This window comes from Xiphophorus hellerii, chromosome 21 (genome assembly GCF_003331165.1).
Source record: "Xiphophorus hellerii strain 12219 chromosome 21, Xiphophorus_hellerii-4.1, whole genome shotgun sequence".
Classification (NCBI taxonomy): domain Eukaryota; kingdom Metazoa; phylum Chordata; class Actinopteri; order Cyprinodontiformes; family Poeciliidae; genus Xiphophorus; species Xiphophorus hellerii.
Window position 1 is genome coordinate 99,453 of NC_045692.1, and position 15,322 is coordinate 114,774.

Consider the following 15,322-nt stretch of genomic DNA (forward strand, 5'->3'; position numbering starts at 1 on the left):
TCGCACGGACGCTCAGAGCACGAGAGTATTATCACCAAGTATGTTCAATCAATAAAAAAACCGCAAAAATGTTGTAATGGTGAGACAATATAATTAGTGAGTTTTAAAGTCATAGCCTACCTTGGATTCGGTTGCAGAGCCTGAAATGACCTAACTTCTGTATAAAAACACTAGAGGCCAGTGTTTCATCAGGTATGACTGACCGGATAGTGAATGGTACATTTTTAATAAAAAACAATAAAAACAATTATTACACAGTTATTTTCACGAATGTCTTTTTTAAAACAGTTTTCTCATTTTCTGAAAAACTGAATTTTAGGGTTTCATTATCATTATCAGCCATAACCATCAAAATTACAAAACTTACCACTCCATGAGTTTCACTTTTTGAAATGACAGAACTGCCTGGACTAGAGACTCAACAGTGAAGAAAGGACAGAGTAGTAGACTGCACTTCTTCAGGAAGCGATGGTCATTCACAGTTTGCAGCAAGATGCAAACTGTGAATATAACTGTGAGGTTTGAATATAAGGAAAATATTCAGACCTCTTTAAATTTTTACTGTTTCATTGCAGCCATTTGCTAAGTTCAAAAAGTTAATATTTCTTATCACTGTACACTTAACATTCCATCCTGACAGAAAAAAAATTAGACATTGTTTTTACAAATTTATTAAAACAGAAAAACTGAAATATCATATGGTCATATGTATTCAGACCCTTTGCTGTGACACACAATTCACATGCTTTGCTACTTAACAGGGTTAGAATTAACACCAAAAGTTTCAATCTCCATCTCATCAGGCCAGAGAATCTTATTTATCATAGTCTGGGAGTCTTTCATGTGGTTTTTTGGTAAACTCTATGAGGGCTTTCATATGTCTTGCACTGAGAAGAGACTTCCGTCGGGCCACTCTGTCATAAAGCGGAGGGCTGAAGTGATAGTTGACTTTGTGAAACTTTCTCCCATCTCCCTAATGCATCTCTGGAGCTCAGCCACAGTCATCTTTGGGTTCTTCTTTACCTCTCTCACCAAGGTTCTTCTCTCTCGATTGCTCAGTTAGGCTGGATGGCCAGGTCTAAGAAGAGCTCTGGTCGTCCCAAATGTCTTCCATTTAAGGATTATGGAGGCCACTGTGCTCTTAGGAATCTTGAATGATGCAGAAATGTTTTGGCCTAATCTGTAACCTTGCCACAATTCTGTCTCTGAGCTCCTTGGGCAGTTCCTTCCACCTTAAGATTCTCATTTGCTCTGACCTGCACTGTGAGCTGTGAGGTCTTATGTAGACAGGTGTGTGCCATTCCTAATCAAGTCCAGTCAGTTTAATTAAACACAGCTGGGCTCCAATGAAGGCGTAGAACCATTTCAAAGGGGATCAGATTCAGGGGTCTCAAACTCCAGTCCTCGAGGGCCGCAGTCCTGCAACTTTTAGATGTGCCTCTGCTGCACCACACCTGAATAGAATAATTAGGTCATTAAGGCTCTGGAGAACTGATCTACACAAGGAGGAGGTAATTAAGTCATTTCATTCCAGCGTTTTGTACCTGTGGCACATCTAAAAACTGCAGGACTGCGGCCCTCGAGGACTGGAGTTTGAGACGTCCAACAGCATGTGTCTTAAACATGAGTGTCACAGCAAAAGGTCTGAATATTAAGACCATGTGATGTTTCCGTTTTTCCTTTTTAATAAATTTGCAAAAATTTCTACATATTTCTTTTTTCTGTCAAGATGGGATGCAGAGTGTACATTCATGAGAAATAATATGAACTTTATCGATTTTAGGAAATGGCTGCAATTCAGGCTCACTGTTGGTTTCATTGCAGCCATTCATCCATCCATCTTCTCCTGGCTCTGGATAAGAGGAAGATGGATGGATGAATGGCTGCAATGAGGCAAAGAGTGAAGCATTTAAAGTGGCCTGAATATTTTCTGTACCCAATGTGTATCCACACAAGTTTAACTTAAATTAGCATGATGACTTGAGGGAGAGAAAAATAAACATGGTAAAACTTGAAGGGGACATATCATGCAAAATCCACATTTTTAATCCTCAATTTTTTTTGTGTACTTTGAGTGGTGAAAAAAAATTAATTTATTCTCTCCTTTTGTTGCATACATATCTTTGTATTCTTTTTAGGTTATATTTTTCACTGTTCATATATTTTCTATTGTCTACAATGTTTTCTTGGCTATGACACATTGGCTGTGGAACTGCTAAACAAGGCCATGACTCCTCAGTCATGGCCTTTGTGAGGCAGTTTGGTCATAAATAATTGGTTTCATATTGAGAACACATAAATGAGAGTTTAGATTTTTTAACTCTATCAATTATTATTGCTACTCTCTCTTTGAGAAGAACATTTCTTATGACAGACCCAACACATGTAAGAATCTTTTTCACAAATGCTTTCATTGGCTGCTGAATCAAAAATAAACCAATAGACAGTTTCATATAACAAATTTAATGTCTTCTCTGAGCATAACAGACATTTATTCCATTTTCCTCTTCAAAGTGTAGCTGTTCCTCACAGTCACTGCAGTGCTCCATCAACCTCTCAGTGCAGATCTGGAGTCCTTAGCATCTTTGTGACTACTGACAGTCAGTAGGGTTTTCCTCCAACGGCACTGAGCATCTCCAGTCTCTCCGCAGCTGTGGGCATTTCAGGTTTAATACCATCTCTTCTTCTCTGCACCATTATGTTGTGCTGCAACGAAAACAACACACATAAGAACTGTACTGATCACATGCAACCACTGCTTCATCTTATTAATTAAAATTGTTCTCAAACCAATTCTACACAAACTGAAAACAAGTGCATATTTTCACATCCTACCCTAAACTGGATTCTACTAGTACCTTCCTCCTAAAAGGAACATTTTCCCTTCTTGTTATGAAGTGATGGCTGCTCTTGGGTGCCAAGTGCTCACCATTGTAACATCTTCGCAATTTCAGGTGACAAATTAACACATGCACCTACTGCACAAATGCACGCCCACGCAAACAATCCAAAAGTTAGCAGGTCGTACAAACGGGTTCATATTCATCATTGCAACCTTTCCCCACATAGTCATGTCTGGGCTAGATCTGGCATCAGGATGGCACTGTTGGCTAACTGCTGGCACAGCAACTGCTATTTCAACCGGAACTAGCCCCATAGTGGTTTGGCGTACATGGGCTGAATTTGTATACAGGTCTGATGCTAGCCATTCTGATACCACTGATCCACATTCAAACATTCCCTGTACCAACATGTTTTTTTTTCCCACAACAGCCACTCAGCAAGGAAGAAGTCATTACTTCAAGACAAACATAAAAAGTCAGATTGTTGTTTGCAGATGCACAAAGGGGTAAAGATCGTCATTTTTGGAGACACATCCTGTGGTCTGATGAGACTAAAGAGGAACTGTTTGACAATGATGACAATCGTTACATTTGGAGGAAAAACGACAATGCTGTTACCATCCTACCTGTGAATTATAGTAGTGAAGGAATCATGGTACGGTTTTGCTGAACTGGTGTATTTATTAAAATAGATGGAATCATGAGGAAAGAACATTATGTGGAAATATTGAAGCAATATCTAAAGACATCAGACAGGAAATAAAAGCTTGGGCACAGATTGGTATTCCAACGGAATATTATCCGTATTTGACAGTTTATTTTTTCAAGAGGAGGAAAAGTCTGAAGCCTGTCCATCATTTGAGCGGATTACAATTTGACTATAATTGGTGCAGATGCACAAACATTTTCAACTGTACGCACAGACTACATCACGGTGGCAATTAATCAATCAATCAATCAATCAATCAATAATAACAAAAAATCCCTTTTGAATATTATCTGTGACATGTATACTGAACTAAATGCATCTTGCTGACTGGGAGCTGACAGCGTTTGGACAGGACGCTTTGAAGCGCCTCTGGTTCAGAAGCGCATTCATTACTTTGGTGGACGTAGAGCGTTTAACAAGCCTACACTGCATACAGAAAAACAAAAACTAAAGAACATTATGTTGGGTTAATCTTCTACAGTCTAAATAGAGAAGTAGACAGTTTCTATTGTTAAAGACAGAAAGACTGATTGTTTTTTTTTTACTCATTCAGTTGTGATCCTATGAACATTCAACACAACTTCAACTTAACACATTAATGAATGAAAGTGTAGAATTAAAGTAAATACCTTTCTAATCCCACATATTCTGAAAACCATTTAGTTCATTCATTAAAAAATTATATTCTAACATCACTCTTGCTCTTACCACTCTTACAAAGCTTTACATATACAATATTCTCTTCATTATTACCTTTTATATTTTCTGCTGATAAATTGCCAACTCTACTTGACCAAGAAAAAATGTCAACAGTTGTATGATTTTCTTCTTTTTTTTGTTTTTTTGAAATGTTAGAGTTTCACTGTTAGAAATGATTGGCAAATATCCCCAAGTAATGTTAATAAGCCCATTATTCTAAAACATTGTACAAAACAATGAAAAATTGTTTTTCTTAATGGACCAAAGGGATATTTATCTGAAACAGGTTTAATAAGACAAAGAAACTGTACCCCTTTGTACAGTAGTGCATGCAGCTGGACGGCTGATCGCACTGTGCATACCTTGAGATTTTCCTTTAAGTAAAAAAAATTTTAAAAAATAGTTATTGGATTGTTTGTTATCTAACCCTCTTTACTATTAACAAAACTGGAGAAAATAGATTTTTTGTGTCAAAACATCTTGCACATAGCCCACTTTTGTGTGAGTCTGTGGGGGTGGGCACACGCCTGTCCTCAACCTAAATGTTAATCAGTCAGTTTACGTTTGTTTATTTGGTAGCTTGAGGTTTTTCGGTAAGCTAAAAATGATTTAGCTGATTTTCAACCCTCCTGTAGTTCTAAGATCAGTCTTGTGAACCCCGCCTGAGCTTTTTGCCGTGTGCGCAGTTCTGGCAGGGTTGCCGGTTTATGAGCTTTTTTTGTGGTTTCACAAACTGAAGAGTTGACGGATCACCCAATAGGACGACAATGACATCTGGCACTTTCTTCCTGAGCGTCATGCTTAGACTTCGGGAGGGTTAAACAGTTAAATCTAGTCAAAACGTTTGCAAAAAGAGTAGAAATTAAGCAAACATTGTTGCTTAACTTTCTCCTCCTCTGGACATCTGACACAACCTGCCTGTTATTGCTACTGATCTGATCCAAATAGTAAACTCATCGCTCTCATCAGGCGTTTTCCCCCAGGCTTTGAAAACAGCAGTAATCAAACCACTGATAAAAAAGAACAATCTGGACAAATCTCTACTGCAGAACTACAGGCCGATCTCCAACCTCCCATTCATCAGCAAAGTTATTGAAAAAGCTGTGTGTAAACAATTAAATAGTTTCCTAACGATAACCAACCGCTTTGACTCCTTCCAGTCTGGTTTCTGATTTCACCACAGCACAGAGACTGGCCTAGTCAAAGTGTTCAATGACATCCATATAAATACGGACTGTGGGAGAACCACAGTGCTGGTTCTGCTGGACCTCAGTGCAGCTTTTGACACTGTTGACCATGATATATTACTGAATCGACTGGAGAGTTGGGTCAGACTCTCTGGTCCAGTGCTAAACTGGTTTGAATCCTACATAAAAAACAGGGATTTTTTTTGTTTCACTTGGAAACTTCTCATCAAAGAGGTCAGAGGTCACATGTGGGGTACCCCAAGGTTCAATCCTAGGACCCCTCTTATTCAATATTTATATGCTCCCACTAGCTCAGGTTATAACAGGAAATGATATTAGCTACCATAACTATGCAGATGATACACAGCTCTACATTACGATGTCACCAGGTGACTCAGAACCCATCCAATCACTGAACAGATGCTTAGAACAGATAAATGTGTGGATGTGCCAAAACCTTCTCCAGCTGAACAGAAACAAAATGAAATTATCATCTTTGGACCTAAAGAGGAACGATCTAGAGTCAATGCACAGCTTCAGTTATTACAACTAAAAACCAGCGATCAGCCCGAAACCTGGGAGTAGTGATGGACTCTGACCTGAACCTCCAGAGCCACATAAAGACAGTTACAAAGTCGGCCTTCTATCGCCTGAAGAACATCAGGTGATAGATGTTCTATTGTAGATTTTTGGACATATGCTTTAGCAGTGCTGTGGTCAGGATCAGAGGACGAATGTCTCAGCGAGATCTAGAGAAACTCCTCCATGTGTTTATCTTTAGTCGCATTGATTATTGCAACAGTGTCTTCACAGGTCTGTCTAAAAAAAATCCATCCTCCAGCTGCAGCTGATCCAGAATGCTGCTGCTCAGGTTCTCACTAAAACCAGGAAGATAGAGCACATAACACCAGTTTTAAAGTCCCTCCACTGGCTCCCTGTAGCTCAGAGAATAGACTTTAAAATACTGTTGATAGTTTATAAATCACTGAACGGCTTAGCACCACAATACATTAAAGATCTGCTGTTGTTGTATCAACCTTCCAGACCTCTCAGGTCTTCTGGTTCTGGTCTGCTCTGCATCCCAAGAACCGAACATGGAGAAGCAGCATTCAGCTTCTATGCACCACAAATCTGGAACAAACTTCCAGAAAACTGTAAAACAGCTGAAACACTGAGTTCCTTCAAATCTCGACTGAAAACCCAGCCGTTCAGAGTTGGTTTTGAAACGTAATCAATTAAGAATTTAATGATGGAACTTGACTTAATGTCGTGTTTTGATTGTTGATTCTATGTTGCATGGCTTTGTGTTTGTTATGATGTAAAGCACTTTGAAATGCCTTGTTGCTGAAATGTGCTATACAAATAAAATTTAACTGATTGATTGACAACACCTGAATCTCCATCCTCCTGCCCCGTGGATCACATGGGTAGGTTTTGCTTTCCCGTCTTTAGTACTTAGCATAATTTGTAAAAAAAAAAAAAAAAGCAAAAGTGGAATAGATCCTCTGTATAAGTGGGCCCTGCACATAGCAGGCATGCAACCTGTATTTGAGTGGTTTAGGTTTGTGCGACACACGATGGAATTGATTGTGGGGAATTAAGTGAATGGCTAAAATAGTGTTTTTACAGTGGAAACTGATAGGGGTTCTTGCCATTTTTGTTCTAAATAGTTTCTTTTACTGTTTTGGATAGCCAGGGAGTTCAGGATTTGTAGATTTTAAGTTCACTTCTAGAAAGTGGCATTTTACTTTAGAATTAAAAGGAGGTGTTTTGTTTGCCGTTTTGGCCTGGGGGATCCTGAAGCTTAAAGCTTTTATTTTGTCTTAATTGTAAAATAAACTGTCTTTTGCTACTGATAACTGTTTAGTGATTGTAGCTTTTGCGTTACACCAGGGGTCTCAAACTCCAGTCCTCGAGGGCCGCAGTCCTGCAACTTTTAGATGTGCCTCTGCTGCACCACACCTGAAAAGAATAATTAGGTCATTAACAAGGCTCTGGAGAACTGATCTACACAAGCAGGAGGAGGAGGTCATTAAGCCATTTCATTCCAGTGTTTTGTACCTGTGGCACATCTAAAAACTGCAGGACTGCGGCCCTCGAGGACTGGAGTTTGAGACCCCTGCGGTTACACCCAGTGTCAGAATTTATTTATTCTTTGTCTTGGGGAGGGGTTGTAACATTTCCACAAGCACAATATGAAGGGAACTGGGATTGGGACTGAACAGATGTATAGCCTTAAGAAAACCAGTAATGAGTGAGGCTAACCATAAAAAATAGGCTTCAATTTGCCGGAGAGCTTAAAGAGTAGACTCTGGAGCAATGGAAGAAGGTCATGCAGTTTGAGTCCAGATTTACCCAGAGTTCCAGAGTGATGGGCACATCAGGGTAAGAAGAGAAGCAGGTGAAGAGATGCACTCACCATGCCTATTGCCTACTGTAGCAGCCTGTAGGACAGAGTTTCTCAAAGGGGGCAGAAACACTCCTGGGGGGCGTTCAGGGGTCGACAGGGGGCCTTGGCAGAAATATTTACAAAAGGGGGTTGCTGCGATTCTTTTGGGGGTGTTTTACTCAAAGGTAAATTTTACACCTTAAATACACAACAACAATAATTTAGACTTTGAGCAACTGTGATGTATAACATTAAAACATGCATGGACATGCAATTGTATTGATGGTAGCGTTTCTTCTCTTCATTGTTTCTGTTAGCTTCCTGGTGCAACTACTCGCTCCTGCCACTGTCAGTTCGGCGTTACACCGGCCACTGGCCTTGCTGTGATTGCTCTGATTCAGCTCTTTGGTGTTTGCTTTTCAAATATTTTATGTTCTATTGTAGATTTTTGGACATATGCTTTAGCAGTCCTGTGGCCATGTGAAAGCAGCAATGTATATTGAAAAGGGTTTTTAATGTCTGTCTTGATGTTGCATGCTTCCAGGGAAAGCCGATAACGGAATATCACTATTATAAACATGTAATGATTAAAATCACAACATCCCTCTGAAAAATTAACCAAAATAAATAAAGAAATCCTTCCATGATATAGAGAGCAAGTGGTCTTGTGTGCAACGATAGCACCAGCACTTTGAATTATTTTCATCAGCGTACTGGGACTTTTTCCATTGTTGTAAAAGGGTTATGTGGGTCTGCCTTTCCCCATTGATACATTCTCCAATAGTTCCGCAGAATAGGGGGTAAAAGAAAGACTTAACAAAACAAAAAAGCAGATGTGCACATTGGATATGAAAACAGAGAGTCCGATGCTGAATAGTGAAAGATCCAGAGCTTATGAGTGGCAGATCAGGTGAAACACATGACGATTAGGCGGCGCAGCCAAATGAATGGAGTGTTGAGTGAAGATTACTGAACGGCAACAAAAACAGGAAACAAACTAATAACAAGAAACTAAAGGGGACACAACAATAAACCAAGCGAGGATAATACTAATCAAAGGAAACTGGAGAGGAGAAGTGGAGAAGGTTCTCTGCACCTGCATCACGGCAGTTGCACTGTTGCTGAGCGGATGGCTCTGTAGAGGGTGGTAAAGGCTGCACAGATGTCTGTGGGGAGCAGCCTTCTCTCCACCATGGACCTACATAATGAAATGCCGGAGGAGGGCACTCCACATCCTGAAGGACTCCACCCATGCAGCACAGTCTGTTCCAGCCCCTGGCCTCAGGCAGGAGACTGAGGAGCATCCAGGGAAGACCACCAGACTGAGAAACAATTTCTTCTCTGCAGTCGTCAGACTGCTGAACTCAAGCTGCACTTAATTCAGATATAGCTCACTCGCTCATTCATTCATTCAGTCATAAGGTATTCCATTATTTATTTATTAGACTTCTTGATCTGGGACCTGAGTCAGAATTTCATACCACAAGCAAGCAATTGCGGAATGGTATGGCTTCTTATCTCTGGTTTACATGCATGGTCTGAGTATGGAAACAGACGCTGAACAGATCACGATCACAGAGACGAACGACTGCTGGCTCTAAATCAAAGTTTTGCCAGACCCAAGGCCTGCCCCTACCCTAATTGACTAGTAAGCCTGTGTACTGTGGTTGGGAATTAAAGCTGCAGCTCTGTGCGATATGCACCCTGTGCGATATAATTGGATATATCGCATTTAAAGCCATGCGATATAAATATATTGCATGGATCTGATATATTTATCAGATCCAAGCATCTGATAAATATATGGGCAAACCAGGCTTTACTGTTCTTTAAGGTACCATACACCAGAGATCCGGCATGGCGCCAAATTGCTATCGACCTGTATCCAAGACAGCTGGATATCCTGGCTTTATTTAGCTGTTATAGCCGTTATAATAATATTCAATATTTCCGTTAAAGTAGCTCAAATCTTGATTTTTTAAATGGAAAATTAGGTAACACTTTATTTGACGAGGTATGCATAGGACTGACATGATTCTGTCATAAACATGACAGAACACCTATCATGGACATGAAGGAGTCTTTATGAATGTCTATGAGTGTTGTCATGAAGTGTCATTTGGTAAATCATGACACTTTTACTGCAAAGTTGCTTTAAAAGTAGCATTGAAAGTCCATTAAAAGTCCAAACTTTGCATTATTTTGTAAATAATGACACTTCAATGCACAGTTGGCACTTTTAATGGACTTTCAATGAAACTTTCAAAGCAACTTTGCATTAAAAGTGTCATTTACTGAATGACTCTTCATGACAACAGTCATAGACATTCATAAAGACTCCTTCATGTTCTTGACAGGTGCTTTGTCATTATGACAGTGTCATGTCAATCGTATGAACACCTTGTCAAACTGTTCCCGAAGATGATATTTGTTTTCCACAAGAAAATGACACAAAGTACCATTTTGTGTTATGTCAGTTTAGCCAGAAAGTCTGGCTTCTTTTAGCCAGGATATCTGGAAAATCCTGACGTAATCTGCTACCTGTTAATCTGTTGAGAAACAGCCCTGAACAGGAAAGGAGCTTGAATTTTCTACATACACCTAACACATGTAACCGGTCCGAGCATGTGATCTACACTCAATATCTGATCTGCCAAATCCACCATCATGTAGCCCATTTTTCTGTTTTAGCCCCAGAAGCAATTCTGTTCCAGGACCTGACTGACCATGTACCAACTCCACTCTGGCATACAGCACTACAGAAGCCTGATGTGAATTCAGACTTCTAAATGGTTTGTTGTGTGTTGTTTATGCATATGTTCCTTTACTTTCGTTCTAATGTTGAAATAAATAAACTCACCCAATATTTTCTGCAGTTCTTATATCTCTGGAAGTAAGCTGAGCACTTGCTCCTATCATAGTTGTAGGTGTCCAAACACTTGTGAGAGGCATCACTTTCCTGAAAGAGTAGGATCAGTTCCAATCATAGAGCAGCACTCGCCATCGTCAACACTGTCCAGCATGGGGAGGATCAGTAACTTACTTCTAAACAGGGGTTTATGTCCTGGTTCGAAATTTTTCGGGACGTTTTATCCATTTAGATCTGTGAAGAGAAAAACAAGAAAGGTTCTAGTTTTGAAATTATTTGTTCTTGGAAAACTTTCAGCAAGCAAGTAATCATCGTTTCGGTTTAACTAGGACAACTTCCTGGAGGGGCTGAGCTGCTACTGCCATTACCTCTCTACTTTTTCTGTGAATTAAAAAAAAAAAAATGTCCACTTTACAATCGGCCGGAATTCCTTACACAGAAAACATTTTAACCAATTTGAAAAAACTGACCTTGACTGTATTGTTGATAACGAGCATCAACTGGAACAGATGTAGCTGACTTAGAGATATATCTGTACAATTGAATTGTTTAGATATTTCTGTACATAAACTGGTTTTGTTGTTTTGTAAAGTACCTTGAGATGATATTTGCTGTAAACTGACATCATTTAGTAAAATCAATAAGTCAATTGAAATTTCATTTGAATAACATGGTCTTAGTTGTGTTTTAAAGGGATTACATTGGAACCTGATTGTGATGAAAGAGAAATAGTGTAGATTGGTTTAAATTAGAGGTGTGCCGATCGATCGGTCACCAATCATAATCGGCCAATTTCCGTGAAAAAGTGTATGATAGGTGATCGCCAATCATGGTCTCTTGTTGCCAATTGTTACGACTGGGATCGTTAAATCTGATTATGCAAACGAGTGTGCAGGTGCATGCTTTTGATTGGTGCCTGGAGGACGACGGGGGACATCTGATTGGTGGCTTCCCGGATGTGACGAGTATAAAAGCTGCTGACGTGGACTTCCTGAGGGATCCCTCCTCTGCTCAACTCAACCGGCCACACTGTTTGTTTTGTTTGTTAAACATCTTGGTTTGGAGTTTGTAGGAGTGAGCTGCCATTTATGTTACCTTAGTTCTTACCTGTGTTTTTAGTTAGGGAGGTAAGTTTTGTCATTTGGTTTATTTATTTTCAGTTAGATAAGTTAATTATTATTCAGATAGTTTCTTTTGTTTGTTGTTTTGGCACTAGCTCATTCTGAGGTTATATGCTCCATTTTTGTCATATCTAAATCAAACACATATATTTTTAAATAAATATCACTGTAAAATGTTTAACTTTGTGTGTGTTGGCTGCTTGGGATGGGACGAGGAGGGACCTTTCATGTTATGATCTGGCCACCCCTAGACGGGTTGTAACACCGATCATCAAAACCGATCACATTGATCTCACTTCACAGCCTGCGTGTGCAGCTCATCTCCTCTTCACATTGCACAAGCACACGGCAACAAATCCTGTCGTGTGGAACTATAATGCTCAGAGTGAATGGGGAAGTTTGCGTGGAAACTTACATTGGTGGTGAAGCTCGTCAAAATGCATCAACATAACAAATCTAATATGACATTTGGACAGAGTCCAAAACAACAAAAAACCACCATCCACAATGGGCGGAGGCACAGGAGGCGGAACGTCGTGTGAGGTCTGGAGGGAGGTCCGGTGGCCGTCCGCGGCACCGAAGGCGGGAACCACGGGGGAGGTCCGGAGGGCGTCCGCGGCGCTGAAGGCAGGAACCACGGGGGAGTTCCGGAGGGCGTCCGCGGCGCTGAAGGTGGGTCCAATGGGTGACGTCAGCACAGGGGCCGGGCCCCTGGAGGCTGGTCCGGCGGTCGACGTCGGCGCAGAGGCCGGGTGCTGGGAGGCGGGGACGAGGAGTCTCTGGGGGACTTGGAAGGAGCACTAGCAGGCTGGGACTTGGGGAGGAACACTAAGGGAAGGAAACTCAGAAAGGCCACTAGGGGGCAACGAAGGGCCATTTGGGGGCAACGAGGGAACACTAGGGGGTGACAAAGAAACACTAGGGGCCATAGGGAGCTCAGGAGGAGGACTAGGGAGCTCAGGAGGAACACTAGGTGACTCAGAAGGGGCACTAAAGGACTCAGAGGGGGGACTAGGAAGCTCTGAGGGACTAGGAAGTTCAGAAGGAGCAGAGATCCCACTAACTGGGGCCAAGAACTCACTAACTGGGGCCGAGAACTCACTAACTGGGGCCGGAGACCCTCTTACTGGGGCAGGATGCGCAGACACAACAGCGGCTGGAGGCGCAGGGACAGCAGCGGCAGCGAGAGTGAAGGCAGGATTGGAGGCTGCAGCAAGCTCCGGACGAAGAGGGGCTGGTGCAGGCTTGGACACTGGGACTCTGGTGGTGCTGGAGAAGGCGCTGGTCCCGGAGACGCTGGAGCTGCCGGAGCTGCCGGAGCTGCAGGGAGCGCCGGCTCCGGGGACGAGGGAGCTGCAGGTGTGGCAGCTGTCTCTGAACTGCAGCGGTGTCGAGGGGCAGAAAATCTGCTGCGGATGTGACTGGAAGCATGGAGGACGCGAGGGCTGGAGCTGATGGTGGTGCTGGTCCCGGAGTTGACGGAGCTGAGGTGGTGGAACGGAAGGACGGGATCTCTGGTTTTGGAGGCAGAGGGTCATCATTCATAACAGCCAGAGCTGTCAAGCATTCCCACTCTGCCTCCTACCATAACTCCACCAGCCCCAGGTGCGGAAGGCGTGGAACCCAGTATTCCAGAACAAGAACCAAACGAGTGGCGAAACTCAGCCGTCTGCAGGCAGAGCAGGGTTTCACCACCGCCTCCACATAATCCTCGATGGTTTGTGTTAGGTCCTTTAAACCATCTGGGTCCATGATGTTATAATGGTAGTTCTGCCTCACCAAACGGTCTGGTTGGGTTCTTCTGTCATGAAGTGCGGTGTAGAGGTGGTGAGGCAGAATGCTGTAGACCCAGGATGCAATAAATAAATGATTTTAATGCAAAATGTCCAGAATAACACAGTCCAACATGGTTCAGAACAACGGGCAGCACGGCCGAGCGGAAGCCAGGGCTCGACGCCGGTAGCAACCGTTTACACGATGGACTGGGTACACAGATGACAGAAACTAGAAGCCAAATGAGACGAAGACCCGACGAGGAAGAAGGAACACAGGTGGGATTAAATACACAGGGAGTAATCAAGGAAACGAGACACACCAGGGAGTATTCAAAGGGTAAGACAGGACAACAGGGCGACTCAGAGACAGAAACTCGAAATAAATACATGGAAAAACACAGAACATAACACAATCCTGACTTACTAAATCCAAACTTCCTGAGAGCATAGCTAGCTGAGTAATGCTGGCTATGATTTGCTGAGCTGACTGAGCTGAATAATTCTGCGAAATGCCAGGAGGAGGCAGAGATGGATTTTTTTTTTTTTTAAGATGATCTATTTCATGTTAGAACATAGCAAAAGTTTTGTTATATATGTAAAATATTTTTTATTGTTGTTTGTTTTAGTTGAATGCTGTTTGGTGTGAGAGTTCACTGCCAGGTGGAGATTGAGAGCTGCTTCGTCTGTGAAATATTACTACCCGTAGAGCGTAGCAGCGGTCCAACAGCAAGATCACAACCAGTGTCTTACACCACTAGCTCGTTGGCTTGAATTATTTTGCGGGTTATTTCTTTAGCTTTCTGACCATCGTGCTCTTCTGGGTGAGTGTTGGTTAGTTGTCCGCTGCTTAACCTGCTGTCTGGCCGCTCCGGATGTCTTTTTTTTTTTAACCTGTATTGAGCCTCGATATAGCCAAACTCCGTCAAGTGTTTGTTTTTTAAATGCCATATCAGCTTTGTTATGTTGATGCATTTTGACTTCACCCCCGAGGTAATTTTCCGACACAACACGCAAACTTCTCCATTCACTGTTGTGTTAAAGTTCCTCACCACATTGTTTAGCATTTATTGCTGCGCGCTTGAGCAGTGCGAAGGAAAGCGGAGATCAGATGCACATGTAGGCTGCAAAGTGAGATACAGGTGATCGGGTTTGACGATCAGCAACACAAGAGTGATCAGCGATCACCGATCAGACACTTTTTCACTGAAATCAACCAATTATGATCAGTGGCCAATAGATCGGCACACTGCTAAGGTTATCTCTGAATAGAGAACTTTAGGGTCTATAGCTGAAACAGGTCACACATATACTGATGCAAAGCCCATACAACGTCAATGCAACTTCAAAAAAGATTTTCAAAAAGATTTGACTCAAAATGACAATAATGGAAAGATGGATTTGAATTTAAGATTTATAAAACAATATTAACATTGAGATAAAAATCTAAATCTCTATACATTTAAAAGAAATATGAAAATCAATATGATGAAGAGATATGACACTGAATAAGTCATATGAATGGCCTATTCAATGCCATCGTTAAAGGGTTAATAGAGGATTGATGTTATGATGACTTCCTGAAGGCAGAGTGTCAGAAAGATGCAGAGAAACAGGCCCAATTTAAATGCATTAAATTACAAAGCCAAATTTAAGTAGATAGTATTTCCCTTTTAAAACACAATAAAAACTTTGTATTAGGAAAAAATGCAGTTCATTTGAATTTAATTCTT

At 41.6% G+C, this 15,322-nt stretch overlaps 2 protein-coding genes across 4 annotated transcripts in view; both read right to left on the minus strand.

The window, feature by feature from the left end:
• The window catches only part of chchd7 (coiled-coil-helix-coiled-coil-helix domain containing 7), a 36,617-nt gene that overhangs the window by 17,246 nt on the left and 4,049 nt on the right, over positions 1-15,322 (minus strand). For 2 of the 3 annotated variants that reach the window (XR_004337493.1, XR_004337492.1), the window contains exons 2-3: positions 10,871-10,930; positions 10,688-10,786 (exon numbers count right to left, since the gene is read on the minus strand). Coding sequence is in view for 1 of the 3 variants with exons in the window: in XM_032552183.1 (XP_032408074.1) it covers positions 2,602-2,706; positions 10,688-10,786; positions 10,871-10,924 (258 nt within the window). In the remaining 2 variants the exon portion in view is untranslated. Of the gene's footprint in view, positions 1-2,442; positions 2,707-10,687; positions 10,787-10,870; positions 10,931-15,322 lie in introns of those variants that run through there. The other variant, XM_032552183.1, reaches the window with a different exon arrangement.
• On the minus strand, positions 11,856-14,900 carry LOC116712296 (proline-rich receptor-like protein kinase PERK8). Its single transcript, XM_032552181.1, has 2 exons — positions 12,731-14,900; positions 11,856-11,965 (listed from the first exon to the last, which is right to left on the minus strand). The coding sequence occupies exons 1-2, from the start codon at positions 13,356-13,358 to the stop codon at positions 11,949-11,951; spliced, it is 645 nt and encodes a 214-aa protein (XP_032408072.1). The 5' UTR covers positions 13,359-14,900; the 3' UTR covers positions 11,856-11,948.

Excerpts from the sequence above, each read along its gene's own strand:
- LOC116712296 (XM_032552181.1), bottom strand. The coding sequence starts at position 13,358 with ATGATGACCCTCTGCCTCCAAAACCAGAGATCCCGTCCTTCCGTTCCA.